At 39.2% G+C, this 17179-nt stretch overlaps 1 protein-coding gene across 1 annotated transcript in view; it reads left to right on the top strand.

Annotated features, from left to right (window-relative positions):
* The window catches only part of LOC144641924 (coiled-coil domain-containing protein 171-like), a 55604-nt gene that overhangs the window by 19748 nt on the left and 18677 nt on the right, over positions 1-17179 (top strand). Inside the window, exons 19-26 of the mRNA XM_078500944.1 lie at positions 8123-8227; positions 8982-9513; positions 10533-10727; positions 12654-12895; positions 13814-14029; positions 15456-15647; positions 16074-16219; positions 17011-17179. The exon at positions 17011-17179 is cut by the window's right edge and continues 18 nt beyond it. Of these exons, the coding sequence (XP_078357070.1) occupies positions 8123-8227; positions 8982-9513; positions 10533-10727; positions 12654-12895; positions 13814-14029; positions 15456-15647; positions 16074-16219; positions 17011-17179 (1797 nt within the window). The remainder of the gene's footprint in view (positions 1-8122; positions 8228-8981; positions 9514-10532; positions 10728-12653; positions 12896-13813; positions 14030-15455; positions 15648-16073; positions 16220-17010) is intronic.

The following is a 17179-nucleotide window of genomic DNA, read 5'->3' as shown; positions in this document are numbered from 1 at the left end:
TCTTCAGTGCACTCTCATTTTGAGTAATAACCCCGCCCTCCCATTTGTGAATGATAATTAAGTTTTGTTCAGCCTGAAACGTCTTTATTATCTATTTCCAAACCAGCAATATCAAGAACGAGTTAAGTCATTAGAAGAGAGCATTGAAGCTGAAAGGGCTGCACATTTGGAGACAAAGTTCAACTCAGAGATTGTTCAGGTGAATATTTAATTAGGTGGAAGATCATTAAAATGTTGTTTGTCTGTGGGTTTGCACTGTGCAGCATGTGTCTTTAAAAATATTTTTCTATGATTCCTGCGTCTTGCAGGGATGTTGGATCAATTTGTTTGTTCCAACTTTCAAATGAATATAAGGGTGCAGAGCTTGGGAAAAAACCCTTTAATTTCAGCTTGCCTTTTGGGAATACATCTCTCAGTTGGGCAGTAATGTGCTTGCCCTGTTTTACAATGATAATTTACCGGTAGTCAGCATATGGCTTGCCTGGGCCATTGTCCATTGGCCCATTGCAGGGTGTTCATTAGGTATCGGAGATCGGAGAATTCTCCCGCTACTACGTAGAATCCTTCGGCTAAATTTCAAAGGCCTATACCTATTTTTTATTAAGATATGGGGAACCTTTAGAAATCATTCTTCGGTTAAATAACACTATTCTCCTACTATTATAATTCTTAACGAAAACCCTGCCATTGGCGAGTGAGCATGAACGCTACTTGCCAGACAGGAAAAACTTCTTGTCCCAGATAACCAGAAGGGAATTTTATTTTGGCCCTCAGGTTGGTGACAGCGATAGGTGTTCACTGGCACAATCCCTAGGGCTTGTTATAAGGAAAAACAACTCATAGTCTTGCAATAGTAAAAAGTACAAAGGCATGGAGTTCTCTGATGTTTTGGTCTGGTTTTGCATGTTGTACTTTGCTTACTGTGAAATGCTTGGAGATATTAGCTGTATAAGCTACTCTACAAATCCGAGGGTAAAGAAAAGTGATGATGATGATGATGATGATGAATAAGTTTGGACAAACCCATAATCCCTGTTAAAGGACTGAGAGAAATCAAGCATCTTTGACATGATGTCCCTCTAATGCGCTATCAATCCATCTACTTATGTATGTTGATTTGTTAAACTCTACTACACAAGAAATAAAAATTTTAATTTAATATATTTAGAAAAAATTATCTTTGGTAATTTCTGACAGAACGTCTTTTTATTTCATAAGTTAAGGGTAAGAGACCTTGAAGGTGCAGTGGAGGTGGAAAGATCAGCCGTTGATGAAGCTAAACACAACTTAGACACACTGACAAAACAACACAGGTCTGTACTGAGGTTTGGTAATGAAACTTAACATGTTACAATAATTATAATAGCAGTAAATGGAATAATAGAGTGTTTTCAGACACCATGTTGGAGGAGTCAAACAATAATTAAAGGATGTTTGCATAAAAATGGTCTTTTTTTCTCCCAAAGGAAAATCATTTTGTTTTTTACTTCTCCTTGCTGCCTGACACTCTATCTGTTGAAATTTGAGACTAAAAGAATTAAAAGCTATTTGATTCATTTTAACACATTCTGGGTACTGGACCTTTCAAAGACACTGTCAAACGCTGAAATTAACAATGAAAAGTCTCCCTGTAGCTCATTGGTTAGCACATCTGATATGTGAACAGAAGATCATCCGTTGGACTTCCATTAAGGAATCATATTTTTTGTGTCCTACCCTTGTAGAAATCTTTCTCATTAATTTGGACTTGTTTTAAAGCTAGCCTTGTTCTAGAGAAGTATTTTGCAATGGACTAAGTTAGATTTTTAATATTTTCTAAAGAAAACTTCATTACACTGTCTCACAGACTATGTCATTGGTAATTTTGACCGAAATATAGTTGCTTTACCATAAGATAAGATAAAAAAAACTTAATTACCGTGTCTGTGTGTTTAGCCCTTACGGACTAATTAAAATACCTAAAATACTATTAATAATGCTAAGCTAAAAATATTTAAAATACTTAATACCAATTACCTTGTTTTTTTTTTCTAATTAGGGAGCTTGAAACAGCCTTTGAGGAAGAAAGAGACACTTGTAAAGCAGAGAAATCAAAAGTGGCTAGTTTAGAGGAGAGTCTTGCTACAGAAAGAACGAAATTGCGAGAAGAGATAGATGAAAAACAGCAGATCATCATGAACTTGTCTAAACAGCTGGAAGTACATCAGAAGAACTTTGATGCCTTGAAAAGTGAACTTAGCCAGGTAAAGTTAGCTTGGTGAACAGTCAAACTGTATTCATTTTGTAAGTTTATCATCATCATCATCGTCATCATCATCATCCTCATCATCATCATCATCATCAAGATTTAAAAGTATGATTCACTGTATGGAAGAGACGCTACATGTAACTATCACCATAGCAGATTTAAGTTGTTGTGACAGCTTTTTGAATTTTAGTTGCTTGCTTATAAAAATTTGATGAAGTCTGAATGTTTTAAAATGTCTCAGATGCACTGTACATGTAGGGGGAGCGGGGCTAAACTTGTGCAAATCTTCCAGGACTTCCTTTTATCATGTGTTGGTTTTGGTTTTAACCATTTAACATAAATTATATACTGATACTAACATCGTTTTACAGACAAAGAAACGTCAAATTCAGCTGGACACAACGTATGGGAGTAGCATGAGAGAGCTTGAGCTGCTGCTGGATAACTTTCAGATTGAAAAACCAGACGAACACAAGCGACAAGGTGATCTTTTAAATGTGCTTACATCTTCAGGACTTAATCAATCAATCTATCAATCAAGACTCTTAAATTAACTGATAGATCTGATTTAATAGCATTGTGATTTGGGTGATAAAATAGTATAGAGTACCTACTCTAGCTGTTCGTGTAACTGTATTTGTGGACACTGTGTTGTGTGAAATGGTCAGGGGTGTTTGTTTGCAATAAAAGACTAAGACAGGCCTCAGGGTTAGTGCGTCTAATCCCAGATAGATCGAAAAATAAGGCCTTGAATACTCAAATCCACACCCTTTAGGTTTGATTCCTTTTCTACCAATCTAATGGATACGAGAGTCATTTATAAACAACTGCACTTTGTTGTGTTAGCAGCGAGCTGACCTCTCTTTGGGTGTGTCAAGAGGTCTACGGAAAGTAGGTGCCTTGTCTGTAAATGAACATGCGAACAGAAAGTTAGTAAATGTATTTATTTTTTTGTAGGTCAAAAGAAAGAGAAAAAGAAGGCCCTGTCACCAGCTGCCGTGTTGGAGAGTTTGCGTCACACTTTGGTTGATTATCAGAACAGATGCTCCAATGCTTCAGTTGAGGTGAGTGAATCTGTAAATCATGAACGAATACCGTTTGTCGTAAATGTCGTGCTTAACCTCGCTCATGTTATTTCAGTTCCATAGATGCAGTCTTGTAAGAGACTGGATGGGAATAAAAGTAGTTTAACTGATAACAGAAGCTGAGAATTGGTCAAAATTTAAACTGTCAGCTGAGAACTTTTGCGTTTTTTAAACTGATAGCTGAAATCTGAGATCTGCAAAATTTACCGATAGCCTAGTAATGGGCTGAAATTTTAAATATTAGCTGAAAATTGCCGAAAATTTAACTGATAACTGAGGGATTCCAGCATTCCCTTTCACCAGATGCGAAGTGTATATTCATTAATCTTCAGTTCAACCCAAAATAAAAACTCCCCTGCAAGGTTAAGCTTTTTTCAGCAATTTTGAAACCAAAGCATGGTGGATTTTTAGGCTGGGCGCGAAGATACGCACGCGGACATATCTGCCCGAGAATTCACAGTTTTCCAAGAGCGAATCTTGGGAAAAATTGTGAGCTTCAAGGAAGGAAGTTGTCGTAATTAACTTGATGCACCAAAAACTTCTCAAAATATTATCGGACAGTCAATGTGGGGAGTTTAAACTGTTCAAGCCTGAACTCCGTCAGTTGGAGTTTCCCCCGCTTAGGTGCGACTTGGGGAGGTGGCCAAACTCCTTATTTATAAACTATTTGGTTTTTGGTAAATAATAAAGATAGTAATTTTTTTATTTATTTTTTATTTTTTTTTTTTTATATGTGACGTGTGTCACATATCAACCTAGTAAATGGCCCAGCTCACAACGAGTCTCTCGTAGCTTAGTTGATTAGAGCGCCCAACCGGTATCTGGGAGGCCATGGGTTCGATTCCCGTCGGTGACTCAGATTTTTTCTTTGTCCCACGCTCGTGTTATGTTGATTACTTCCTCTTCACTATTTATTACCGAGCTTAAAATTTACCATCTTTATTATTTACTACAAATTTGATGATTTCGACATGGCTGATCCTAGGAGTATGCAGAACGCGTGTCACTTATCAACCTAGTAAATGGCCCAGCTCACAACGAGTCTCTTGTAGCTCAGTTGGTTAGAGCGCCCAACCGGTATTTGAAAGGCCATGGGTTCGATTCCCCTCGGGGACTCAGATTTTTTCTTTGTCCCATGTTCGTGTCATGTTGATTACTTCATCTTCACTATTCGGTTTTTGTTTGCAATACTTTTAGCTAAAAAGAATGAGAGATGCGGTGGAGAAACTATCAGCGGACTGTGAACATTACAGAGAAATGGTGACCAGCAGAGAGAAGGCCATGAAAGTAAGAAAATGATTTTTTGCTTTGCAAGAAGAAAATATTTGGAAAAAAAAAAAAAAAAAAAAAAAAAAAAAATATTTATTTGTGCCCAGAAAAGTTACAATAAATAAATACAAGCAAGAGGGAAAGTTGAGTAAATGTACTTTTCATAATTTTGAGACAAAACTCGATGACAAAGCCCTTTCGAACTGCAAGAGTCCGGCAAGTAAAACAAGTTGATTCTTTTTGTCAGTGTATACACCATTTTAATAAGTCGAGGGGCCATTTTGAAGTTTTATTTTTCCGCGAATGACGTCATTAATAAAATATTCAAAATGACACCTCGGCTTATTACAATGGTAAATTCTTCATTTTAATACGTCGAGGCGCAGATGAATATTTCATTAACAACGTCATTCGCGGAAAGTTAAATATTCAAAATGGTGTCTATTAAAATGGTGTATACGAAGTATTTTAACTTCCGTTAAGATAAAACTACATGCAACTGACATTTCGGGCGTTAATCCTTCGTTGTCATGTTATGATTCATAAGGGAACTATTTAGTCCAAGGAAATCTTGAATCACTTGGTCTTGAATGTTAAGGCTTGTTAGCCCTGTTCTTAAATGTGTTGATTATGTTCTGTAACGTTTTCTACACTTGCTTTTGCCAGGAGGCAGAGAACACTGTGTCCTCTAAAGTGAAAGAGCTCGCCAAGTCACGGACTGAATGCGCCGAGAAGGAAGCCACGATAGCGTCCATGAAGATTGACATACAAACGTTGAACAAAGCTATAGAGGAGGCCAAAAACAAAGCTCAAAACTCGGAGGAAGAGGTATCAGTTTTTCTCTTAATTTCTAATTGTTGTCTGCTTCATGGGTTAAAACCTTAGTGTAGTCTTGGGCTTGAATAAAAGGGTGTAGTGTTAACTTTTATTTGTTTTTTTTTTAGAACATTAAAGTGAAGAGCGTCTTAAATCGCGAGGATGAGGTAAGACCAACTGATCATTAACATGATTTCCTACGAAACAGATTGTTCAGCGAGGAACTTCCTTTGTTTGGATTAGACATTTAATAATGTAAATTTCTCTAAGCATACCCAAACTTTATCAGCCACACAGGCGGTTTAAAGGGACTGTGTCACGGATTTTAGCGGCCAAATTTAGGTATGGAAAAGACCATTAAATTCGGTGAAATATGAGAATACCCTCTTAAAACAATAAAGAAACATTCAATAATGCAGCAAATACAAAAGAAGATACGGATGGCCAAAAGTGGCAAAGATTGAAACGGATTGCGAGATGGGTTTTTGAAATATTGTTGGGCTGAACAGTTTTCAAAGTTAATCTCGTTTGCTTGTTACTTTACCGTTAACGCCCGGGAGACACATTTGGTTGCAATGAAGCTATGGTTTTGTCATTTGATCCATAGAAGTAATTTCTTAACTTTGCAAACGTTTGTTTCATATTAGAAAGTATTTGGTAAAACTTAATAAAATTAACCTAACTTAGCCGTGACACAGTCCTTTAAATTCGGCGGAAAGTTTTATAAGGTCATGGGGTTATATTGATGTTGCTGCAGAAGGGAGTAGAAGGGTATAATTATGATTGGATGGGGCGTTTATTGCAGCGAGTATTTGCCAAAAATTATAGCACCACTTCCCCTTCCACTTGTTATAAAGCCCGGGCCAAACGAGGATGAGAGTTGATGAGAGTTCAAACTCTCGCTCTCGTTTGATATGGAACTCTCATGCACTCTCATCCTCTCTGCGCTCTCATCGACATTGAACATGCTCAAAATTTTCATGAGAGTCGATGAGAGTTTTCTCTCGTTTGGCCTGAGTTGATGATAGCCGATGAGAGTTGAGGAAAACTCTCATGAGAGTCAACTCTCATCAGCTCTCATCCTCATTTGGCCCGGGCTTTAAGTAGTAACTCGTTTTTGTGATCAATCGAGTGAAAACACGTGTCTTCACTGATCAATGCTAAACTAGACGTATGTTTTTCTCTGTTTGTTTCAGACTCATCGCATGTTCCTGCACTCCCTGTACCAGCGGATGATCACCGGACAGGTGTATGTCTCGTCACCAGACTCCTCCGCGCTGTCCAGGTATTCCTGGGCAGACATGTGTAACCTGGTGTCAGAGCAAGTGTCAGCTCAACTCAGCGAGCTAAACAGAGCTAATGAGAGGGTAAGCCAGTCATCTTTACTGACTTTGCAGTCTGTAATATTTTATATCTCGTCGTAAGGCATGCAATAAGGTTTTCGGTCTATAAAATTGATTAGACTGATACTTTCGTCACTGGCAAGAGCTCTGAAGATATTGACTGTGCAGTCCACAAAAACCGTGTCAGGTGCTTGATAGTCTGTAATTATTGAAAGACGGGCAAGTTATTGTTATTGTTTTTTCTTTTCAGATTCAGCACCTGGAGAGCGTGTTGTTGAGCAAAGAGGAGTCGCTTCGGCATGCACAGGAAGCACACGAACAGACAGTGACTAAGGTAAGACTTGTGATACATTTATAAAATGAAACGGTTTTAAAGCCGATCTGTTTTTGAAACCTTATTTTTCGGTGACTACTATTCACCTTCATCCGAGTTAGACAAAAGTTCGTTTGTGCTCGCGCTACCAATCCGTGCATTCTTAATTTTGAATTACTAGTGGTACATAAGCGCTCCTCCAGGAAAAGCCTCTTGTTATAGTTGCTTGTGCCACGCTTGAGGATCTGGGCGTCTTTCGGATGGATGTTGTGTTCCGTTGACTCGGCATGCTGCTTTATCGACGCTTCGCTATTGCTCGCCCGGCCTGGATCATGTTCGGCTCCGCGCGAGGACCAAGAGCGCTTGCTTTCCCCGATGTACGTAAAGAGGCAGTCGTGTCGCTTCACTTTGTAAACAATCCCAGCTATTCGGTTAGCCTCTGGTCGATACTTGGGCTTTCTGAACACATGGCCCAATCAGGGCTCGAGACTAACGGTAGCCAACTAGCCAAAGGCTACTAAAGTTTAGGTTTTGGCTACCAGGTTTAGCATTCCTACTAGCCATTTGGCAAGTGAAAACCTCGGAAAAGTCAACTGTTCTTGATAGAAATCAATATACCTGACTATTGAAAAATTACTTTTGGCTAGTAAAATCTGACATGTCACTAGTCAGTAAACTAGTAAGTTAAAAAGTTAGTCTCAAGCCCTGCCAATGTTCTTACAGGCTTAAATGCGGTCCTATACCGATATTAATACTGGTTTCAGTATTTACTTAAATAAAGAAACAAAAACCACCCAGAAAACCCTCTTGATACAGTTTAAGTTTAAGAAGGAATTAGGGAAAATAAGCATAACAAAGAAAAGAAGAAACATAGGTATAAATGATAAAACGTAAAGAACTAAAGAGACATGTACAACTGAATTCATTTGATTTTGTTCTCTCTAAATACTTTGCTTCACATGTGTATCTTCAATTTTTTCACGAGAAAAGAGAGTATTTCACCTCTCAAAGCGTTCCTGAAAATCCCCCCTCTTTTCTTTAAACCCAGCTCTCTGCTGCCATCAAAGACCGCGAAGTCTCATGGAAGAAACAAAAGAGTGAGATTGAGGAACATTACAGTAATCTGATTAAAGATCTCCACACCAGGACCCAGGTATCACGCTAAGTTGCAATTGTGTTCTAGGTATAAGCCTCCTACACGGACTTTATTTTGGCTCGTCACGTGGAGGAAGATTGCATGACAAGCCAAAATAACGTCTGTGTAAGAGGCTAGTTCTTTATCAACAAATGTTTTGGTCTAGATTGACCTAAGTAATTAATTTAGTAACAACCAAATCAGCTTAAAATTCCGAAAAGCTCGTGTCATTGTTGAACAATTCATCTTCATTATTTATCACCGAGCTTAAAATTTACCATCTTTATTTTTTACCACACACTCGATGATTTCGACATTGCTGATCCTAGCAGTATGCAGGACGCGTGCCACATGTCAGTGACATATCAACCTAGTAAATGGCCCAGCACACCGCGAATCTCTCGTAGCTCAGTTGGTTAGAGCGTCCAACCGGTATCTGGGAGGCCATGGGTTCGATTCCCGTCGGGGATTCAGATTTTTTCTTTGCTCGTGTAATTGTTGAACAATTCATCTTCATCATAGACAGAGATCCTTTTCAAGTGACCGAAGCAGGGAGTGTGAGTATCGGGCAGTAAATATACATTAAATAGCCCTTTTTCCGTTTATTATACACTCTTCTCTTTCAGTGGATAGTTTTTTCTAATACACAGTGGACGAGAATATTGAATATGGTCAACTAAGGGCTATCTTTTTTTCACAGAAATGACATTAAAAGAAATCTATGGTGATCATTTAGGAGAATTCGCATTTCGAACAATTCTTTCTCTGGCAGAAAACACAGTCGTTGGCTGACCAAGCCTGGGAAAGGGCTCAAGAAACAGGACAAGCCAAAGAAACGCTGGAAATGGAAAATGCCCGACTTCAATTGTCTCTGGAACAAAGTCAAAGAAGCGAGTCTTCCTTATTAACTGTGTGTGCGCTTCTCGCAGGCGCGTTATGGCCTGCATTTGGACGAATACGAGCTTTAGCCTCTCAACGGAAGATTTTATCGGAATATTTGAGAACGTTAGAATCTCTCCGAGATCAGTCGAACACTTTGGGTGAAATGTTAAGTAACGAAATGAAAAGCGAAAAGCGAGAAAAAGAGGAACCTCGCGGTACAAAGAAACAGGTTCTAAGAGACGGGAGGAGTGCTGTTTTAGTGTTTAGAGTTGGTGTAATAGCCGTCATTGCAGCGAACAGGCTGCGGTATTTTGGATCTTGTAGTTTAAAGTTGTTCGTGTCCTCTGAGTCGCCGGGTGAGTTTGGCGGAATGTCTATCGTGTGCTGCGGGAAAACATCGAGGAAGACATCGGAATTCAAAGGTGGGTAATAACTGTTCGTATCAGACTTGGCTAAGATAGCCCACGTGTAGCAATAGGTACGTCCGGCAAGCTTTTTTGTAACGAGACGCATATCTGCGTGAACTCGGGCTTTTTGTAGAACAATTTTTGATACTTTTTGTTTATGCCGTTTTACCGACACTTTATAATGAAAAAGTATGAATTACGGAAGTAACGTGTCACTGTTGTAATGCTCCAGGTTTTAACGCAATATAGGCCACTTATCCGGCGCTACTGAAAAGTGTATGCCTTCCTGTTCGTACTGAGATTAGAAGGGTAATTGACATGTTTTAAGAAGGAAAAAGGTGTTGTCACGAATAAAAGAATCATCAACTTTGGTTGCACCATAGGCTAGATTAGTAAGTTTGCAGATAATAAGACAATAATCATTGAATGAACTTTATTCAGTTTTTTAATTCAAATATTGAAACCATTTTTACAACGTAACTCAAACAATTATTATTAAGGTAGTGTGTTTTCTTTCTTCAAAAACAACAATTTACAGAAATCCTATAATAATACTAAATCAGAATCAAATACTAAATGCTTTTTAAAACTTAACAACAATGTTAAAACTACAGAAGGCAGTGTTAAAACGTAACAACAACTGGTGGAAATCAATGTTTTTTCGTTTATCAAAAGCTGACCGCAGAAACCTACAAAACCGCTTCGATTACAATATATGTAGAAGAGTTGTAATCAACCTTAACATCTGTCTATTCAGGGTTGTCAGTGGGTTTTTGAGCAGCAGGTTCAATCCAAAAAGTAGGGGGCTACGAAACACTCAGAACTTGCATTTTGATAACACACACTCCGCAGAACTGACTTACTAATATTCCGAGTAGCCGGCGCAGTATTCGGAATAGCCGGTGAAATGCGCCGGTTGCCGGCTTATTTTGACAACCCTGTCTATTTACAATTTTTGTTTGCCTATTCATTCAAGAGCCACAATGTGAACTACTGGAACAACAGGAATTTTATTTATTTATTTATTTTAACAGGTCTCGCTGGTAACCACAAACGAGATTCAATTTCCAGTGATACGTCACGTGCGAGTGTCAGAGTGACGTCAGCACAGGCGTGGTTCACAAGCTCCCAGCTACAAAGTCACCTGACCAGTGCTGTAAGCGAGTTACAGTCAGCTCTGAATAGGATGAGAGAGGCCTGGGATGAAGATACTGGGCGCGATGACCGAGGTCAGTATAGTCTTATTTATTTATTTTTTTCAAGAAGAGAAATCTGAGAAATGAAAAAAAAAGAGGGTTCGTTTTTAGTGCAGAATGCACTATTGTGATGGTTTGGTGGGTTGGCGTTTGCTAAACCCCTAAACCACTAAACCACTAAACCACTAAACCACTAAGCCACTAAACCGCTAACGCGGTGTAAACTTTTAATCACCAATTAATTAATTAATATCAATTAATTAATTATTTCTGTAAAGGGGGGAGGGGATGGAGAGCACCTGACCGTGTGCCCTTGGTAAATCGGGGAGTCCATTACGATACTTACAATTGAAGAACTCAAGGTATATATTTGTTTCAGAAAGCACTATGCTCTCCTTGTGGTACAATTCTTTCTGGAAAAAATACTTTGTGCTAAACGCATGCGCAGATCAGTCTTCATCACGAACATTGCGTTTTTCTTCTGCAGAAGGATTCGTGTAGACTCCGTGGCCCCAAGTTAAAACCACAAATTAATTGAATTAGACAGTAAGGCGTCATAGCAGATCATGTGAAATATTTCTTGATATGGCAATGCTGTTTTCTTAGAAAAGGTGATCTAGCATCTCATAATTAATTGATAACCTGATAACATCTGTGTTATAATCAATGTCGCCTTCTTTGCAGAAAATAAATCACGTTACCATAAACATCATGTTACATCCGTTTTTGACAAAAACAAAAGTATGTTACATGTTTTTGACAAAAACAAAAGTATCTCGTTTGCTGTTTCAATAACAAACTGAAATTCAAGCTATCGAAAATTAAAATAACAGTGACGTGTTTAGAAATTTTGTATTAAAGCCTAACGTGGTGTGCTTTTCAATGCGGTTGAATTCCTGTAGAATCCGTGGCGTTAATTTAATTAGACTTAAAAGGCATCACAGCGATCTGCGAGAAAAAAACAACAATATCATGTTACATCCGTCACTTCCTTTCCTTTTATTTGTTCTCCATCGGTTGAACTAACCTCCGTTTTATTTTGTAAAACCTCTGCCGCTTTAGTGTTTGAACATGCTTTCGTGACGGTTCCGACATTTCTTGAAAGAAATCTTCACACTACGTGCTTCTCGGCTTCATGCTTGAGTGAGCGTGTGACGTGTTCACAGCGCTTTCGTAAATCGTAATTAGGTATGCAAAAACTTGCACCGGGATTTTCGGCGTGAACACCTGATAACCAGGAAACAAATATCCTAGCTGTACTGCGTTTTAAAAACCCTTTCGAAAAAGATGTTTTTTGATTAGATTTGTTCTTTAGTTTTGAGAATCGTCTTTCGTGCAGTTTAAACCGTAACTTAATTAAATTAAACAAATGTCATCGATGTCGCCGTAAAACAAACAAAAAACAAGAGTTTCATGTTACGGCATTTTCAAGGAAAACAAAAGTATTTTGTTACAAACGAACGAAAGTGTCGTGTTACGTTTGCAAAGATTAACGTAAGGAACACCTAGGAAAGAATACAGGTAGCCTGTGAACAGTTTTTCCGAAAGTAAAGTAAAGCAAATAAACACGAACATATATAAAACATCATACTTTCAATTGTTCCATATTGCATTCTGCACTTACCAAATCATCGAGATTTTTTTTTTTCAGAGCGAGCAGTTACCGTATTTACTCGAATAAGCGCCATCCCCCAAATAAGCGCCGCGGTCCCGATGCGGCTCTTATTCGAGGAATTCCGTATAACTAAAAAAACACTACAAAGCAATTCTAAAACAGCATTGGAAATTTCTTTTCATCAAAAGCGAGCGATGATCTTCCGTTAAAAATGATTATATTTCACCACTCGCCCATTAAGTTCTCTATCCAGAATTCTTGTTGTTTAGTGTTATACTTATTAGTTTAACCTCATTTATGTTCATTGTTAAGAACTTGATCTGACTCTTAACGACACTTTGCAGATGGCGGAAGCAGGGCACTCACTCCTCCATCCGGGAACAATATAATAGCAGCAGCCAGAAACGCTTATAGTAAAATCATCTCCGGTCTTCAAACGGAATTTTCTGGCCGGGTGATAGGAGAAGAGGCTTGGCACGAAAGATACTCTGGGTTCAGAGGAGAACTGATGGCGCTGCTAGGCCTGGGACTACAGCAGTGGCTAGCCAAAGGTCCTGCTCCTGGATTGGCTTTTATCTCGTCTCAGGTAGATATATAATTTTATGTAATATATCAAGCGTACAAGAGGCAGTGTTTCATCGGGATATCCAAACACCGAGAAGAGAGTTGAAAATACGACGCGCAGCGGAGTATTTTTGACGAAATTTGAGGTGTGTGGATAACAGATGAAAAACTTTCTGGAGTGTTTGATATATTTATCTTCTCAATCGAAACAAAAACCACGGTGTAAACGAAGAAATAAAATCGTAAATATCTACGCTAATTAAGACCGAGTATCAAAACTTCCTTCATCGTTATAATTTTTTTGTTTTCACATGATGAATTATTAATGAGTTTGAGAAAGGCTTCCACAAACTACTTAAAAGTTGCAGTCGGGGTGGGGGACTGAGTACATTTTGCGGTCAGCGTCTTGGGCCCGTGGTTTTCTCGGAGGTGTTGCTAAGCAACATGACGTATGTGCTTGTCGTTGTGCTGATGTAACATTTCTCGAGGTACTCGCGTTAAAACTTATTTAGTGAATGGTACGAATCGGAATCTCTTCGGTTGCTGCTATGAAGATTTCCAGAGAACTTTACTCGTAAGCCCGCATGTCACGTTTAGGTTAGACTACATGGTCATAGACGACATGGCCGATGCACTCACAGAACAAGCATTTCTATGCATGGCTATCTCCTTTTGCGTAGCAGTTTTCTGCAGCGAAATGGCTTGCTTCCTACGAAAAACAAACGTCACGCCATGAACAATTCTGTTTCTATTTTGTTACTGAAGTGAACTAAACTAAAACCAAAAAATTGAAAAGGTTATTAGCTAAGTATTCTGAATGTACAAAGCATACAGAAAAGAAAACATGTTTTGGTGAAATTGATAGTGAGATATGAGTATGTTTGCGCAGGAAAACTATACATTTGAAATGATATCTCATTTCTTTTTTTTCCGTTTGCAGCGAACAATTGGTGCTCTTCAGAGTCACATCCTGGGCTTCACTCAGCGCCTTCACGCAGCCGAGGTGGACAGGCGCTCATTACGACTTGAACTCTCAAAGAGCAAACAAGAAAGTTCAGAGCTAAAGAGTGCCCAGTCCTCCGCGGAGTCACAGCATCGTAAGGCAAAGGACGAAGCGCGAGGACTGGAAGAGAGACTCCAGGAGATGAAAGAAGAGGTTCGTCAAACAATATGTTCAAATAAAAAAAGTATAAGTAATTAGAACCGGGCTAACCATTCAGCCAATCAACACGCAGCAATCTCGCTTTCAACCAATCACAGCTCGAAGGAAAATTTGGGGAATCACGTGATTGGATTTTGCATGTGATTGGCTTGAGAGACAGAAATTTGTTTGCCGTGATTGGTTAAAGAACACTGCGCGAAAGCACGAGTGAATGACTGAAATTATCTGAGTAATAGAGTCGAACCTGTTTGATTTTACATTTGATAGACCAATGTGTTACAACTTAAACAAGCAAACAAACAAGCAAATAAACAAAAAATAAAACTGAAAACCACGAAAAAAGCCTCTGCTTATTCACCCGTTGGCTGCTTTTTTCGGCCAATTTTCATGCAGCAACTCTCGCTTTAAAACAATTAGAACCCGAAGTAAAAACATCTGTTTGGTGGAAAGCACCAAAATTTGGGTATGTGATTTCCTGGCAAGACATCATTTTTGCCTTGATAAGTTGAAGTACATTGCGTGAAGGAAAAGTAAATAATCGAAATTGAAAAAAACTCTAGCTGACTAAGAGAGTTGAACAATTCAGTTGAGTTTGATTTTACATCTAATTGACCAATTTTTCACTGCTTAAATAAAGTAGAATCCTAATTTCTCGAATCTCCAAGGGGAACGAAAATTGGTTCGAGAAGTCAAGTCAAGTCAAACTTTATTTAGGCAGGGTGGCCCAATCAGCACTTAGCTGGTATCAACAGGGGTCCTGCGTAAATTATCATAGCCTGTGTACAGCCGTCCCGCTCCGCTCAAAAAAAATCGCGGAGGGGCATTATGATTACATAATAAAAATCGGGAAATCGGGAGTTGAGAAATCGGGGATAAAATTGCAGTGTTCAACCTAGTGAAGCAAATCTAAAGAAAACGACTTTTGGTTCGAGCTATCGGTAGCGAGCCACTCATGTGAGACCCTGAGAGCGAGCTTGTACCCGACCCCTCAGAAGTAGCACGTGACCTGTTTTGACCGACGACACTGTATATGCTCGTTGCACTACAAATTAATTTAATGATGTAATGTATATGGAATGATTGCTTAAATTGGAAATTCACTGCGACGATCATTTATCACTCTCATATATACATCCGCAGTTCATATATGAATCATTCCATATACATTACATCATTTCACTCCTCTCACGGGAAAATATGAACTCACAATTGACCCCGCTCCCAATGTATGGCTTCAATAGCTCAGTTGGTAGAGCATCGCACCGGTATCGCGGAGGTCACGGGTTCGAATCCCGTTGAAGCCCTGAATTTTTTTCAGGCTTCTTTATTCTAATTGCTTAAATTGGAAATTCACTGCGACGATCATTTATCACTCTCAAATTAATTTAAGTTTGCGGGTTTTTTTTTTTGTCATATCTAGATGTTATCCATGGTCCCAGTGGCTCGTTTTGAGAATGTTTGCGAGGAGCTCAACAACGCCTTGAAACGGGAACAACAGGCCCAGGCCCTGCTCAACGAGCAGACAGCTCAGATGCAGGAGATGGGGGAGCGCCTGGAACTTCACGCCAATCAGGGCGAAGAAAAGGACGGTACACTCGCAGAAGCTGTCAAGGTACTGTCCGGGAACTTATCTGTCAACACAGTGATTTACCACTGGCTCTGTATGTGATTTTCCTGCAGTGCTAGGTTAGAAAGTGGTTTGGACATTTTGCTTTAAACAAACACAACAATTTTAACCTCCCATAAGGCAAGCGTACACCTCCCCTAAGCGGATGCTTTTTCATAGGAATACTTAGTTGATTATAAACTTCAAGTTGATAATCAACTAAGTGTTTCACCGGCGAACTGTTAGAGAAACCTGACAGAATGCTTGGGGCTAACCTGTCATGGACTAGCAGTCCGGCTAAGAGGGACCAGAGTTAAGAATCGGCTGTTTCGGTTCTTTCACTTAGTTATGCTTTCGCTTTTTACCTGAAACATCAATAGCTTACTGTGTATTAGAAACAAAGACATTAAAGATATTGGTGTTGTTTGGTAGAGTCTTACTGAAGCCAAGATGGAGCTTCGTCGTAAAGAACACGCCGTCCGCCAGGTCTCAAAACAGATGAGCTACATGGAAAATGAGAAGAACGCTTTATTCGACAGGCTGAATGATGCTGAGAAAACAATGACGGCTGCTGCAAGGTTAGTGCAATAAAAAAAAATATATTGGTTATAGTTAACTTGCGTCGATGGATTTTTCGCAAATCGTTGGTAAAGCATCCGAAGAGTTTCCATTGTAATTATCCAATTAAACACAGCACGAGCAATCCCAGGTGCTCCGAATACTGCCAAGGATTACGTCGTGTTGCTTAGCAACTTCGCGAAGGACGACAAAAAACCGTAGGCTTGTTTAATTTGTGATGTCTTTGATCTTCAGTTGATAAATTTAGCGTTATTTGCCAAATCTCTTCACGACGTTTTTTTGTCTTTTTCCTAGAATGAGCTTACAATTGCAAACTGTGAATCAGTGCAGCTCTGTTTTAGTCTGCTACCTCGATAATAAGGTCATGGTACTGGAAAACCTGGAAAGTCATGAAATTTAAGTTTGGGTCATGGAAAGTCATGGAAAATTGTATTGATTGTACAAAATAAATAAGGCAGGCTGTTTTTGTGAGAAAAAGGTAAAAATGTACCCAAAATCAAGGTAATTTTTAAAAATTTCCAAAAAACCAAATTTAGGTCATGGAAAACTCTAAAAAGTCATGGAAATGGTCATGGAATTTCAAATGCTCAAAAGAGTACGAACCCTTCAATGTACAACGAAACCAGTCTCGTTTCGTTTCTGAAGAAGTGAACAAACAGGCAGACAGACAGACAGACAGACAGACAGACAGACAGACAGACAGACAGACAGACAAAACAACAGCAATGTTGACCGATTAGGCATCGTATTAGGCATACGATCTAACAGTTTTAATGTGTGTTCATTTCAGGGAAAAAGAAGCCCTGATGGGTTATTTGAAGTCGGTCGACCGGGCCCTGGAACAGAGTAAAGATCAAGTGCGGCTATCCAAGGGTGCACTGGGGCCGTACGAACACTCTCTTCCCCAGCTCATTCTTCCGGACGAGCGGTTAGCGATGGACGGGTTAAGCCTGAGCCCC

Source organism: Oculina patagonica, chromosome 1, assembly GCF_052425735.1.
Source record: "Oculina patagonica isolate OP01 chromosome 1, crgOcupat, whole genome shotgun sequence".
NCBI classification, from domain to species: Eukaryota; Metazoa; Cnidaria; class Anthozoa; order Scleractinia; family Oculinidae; genus Oculina; species Oculina patagonica.
The sequence above is the reverse complement of the archived record's forward strand: the minus strand, read 5'-3'. Positions and strand labels throughout refer to the sequence as shown.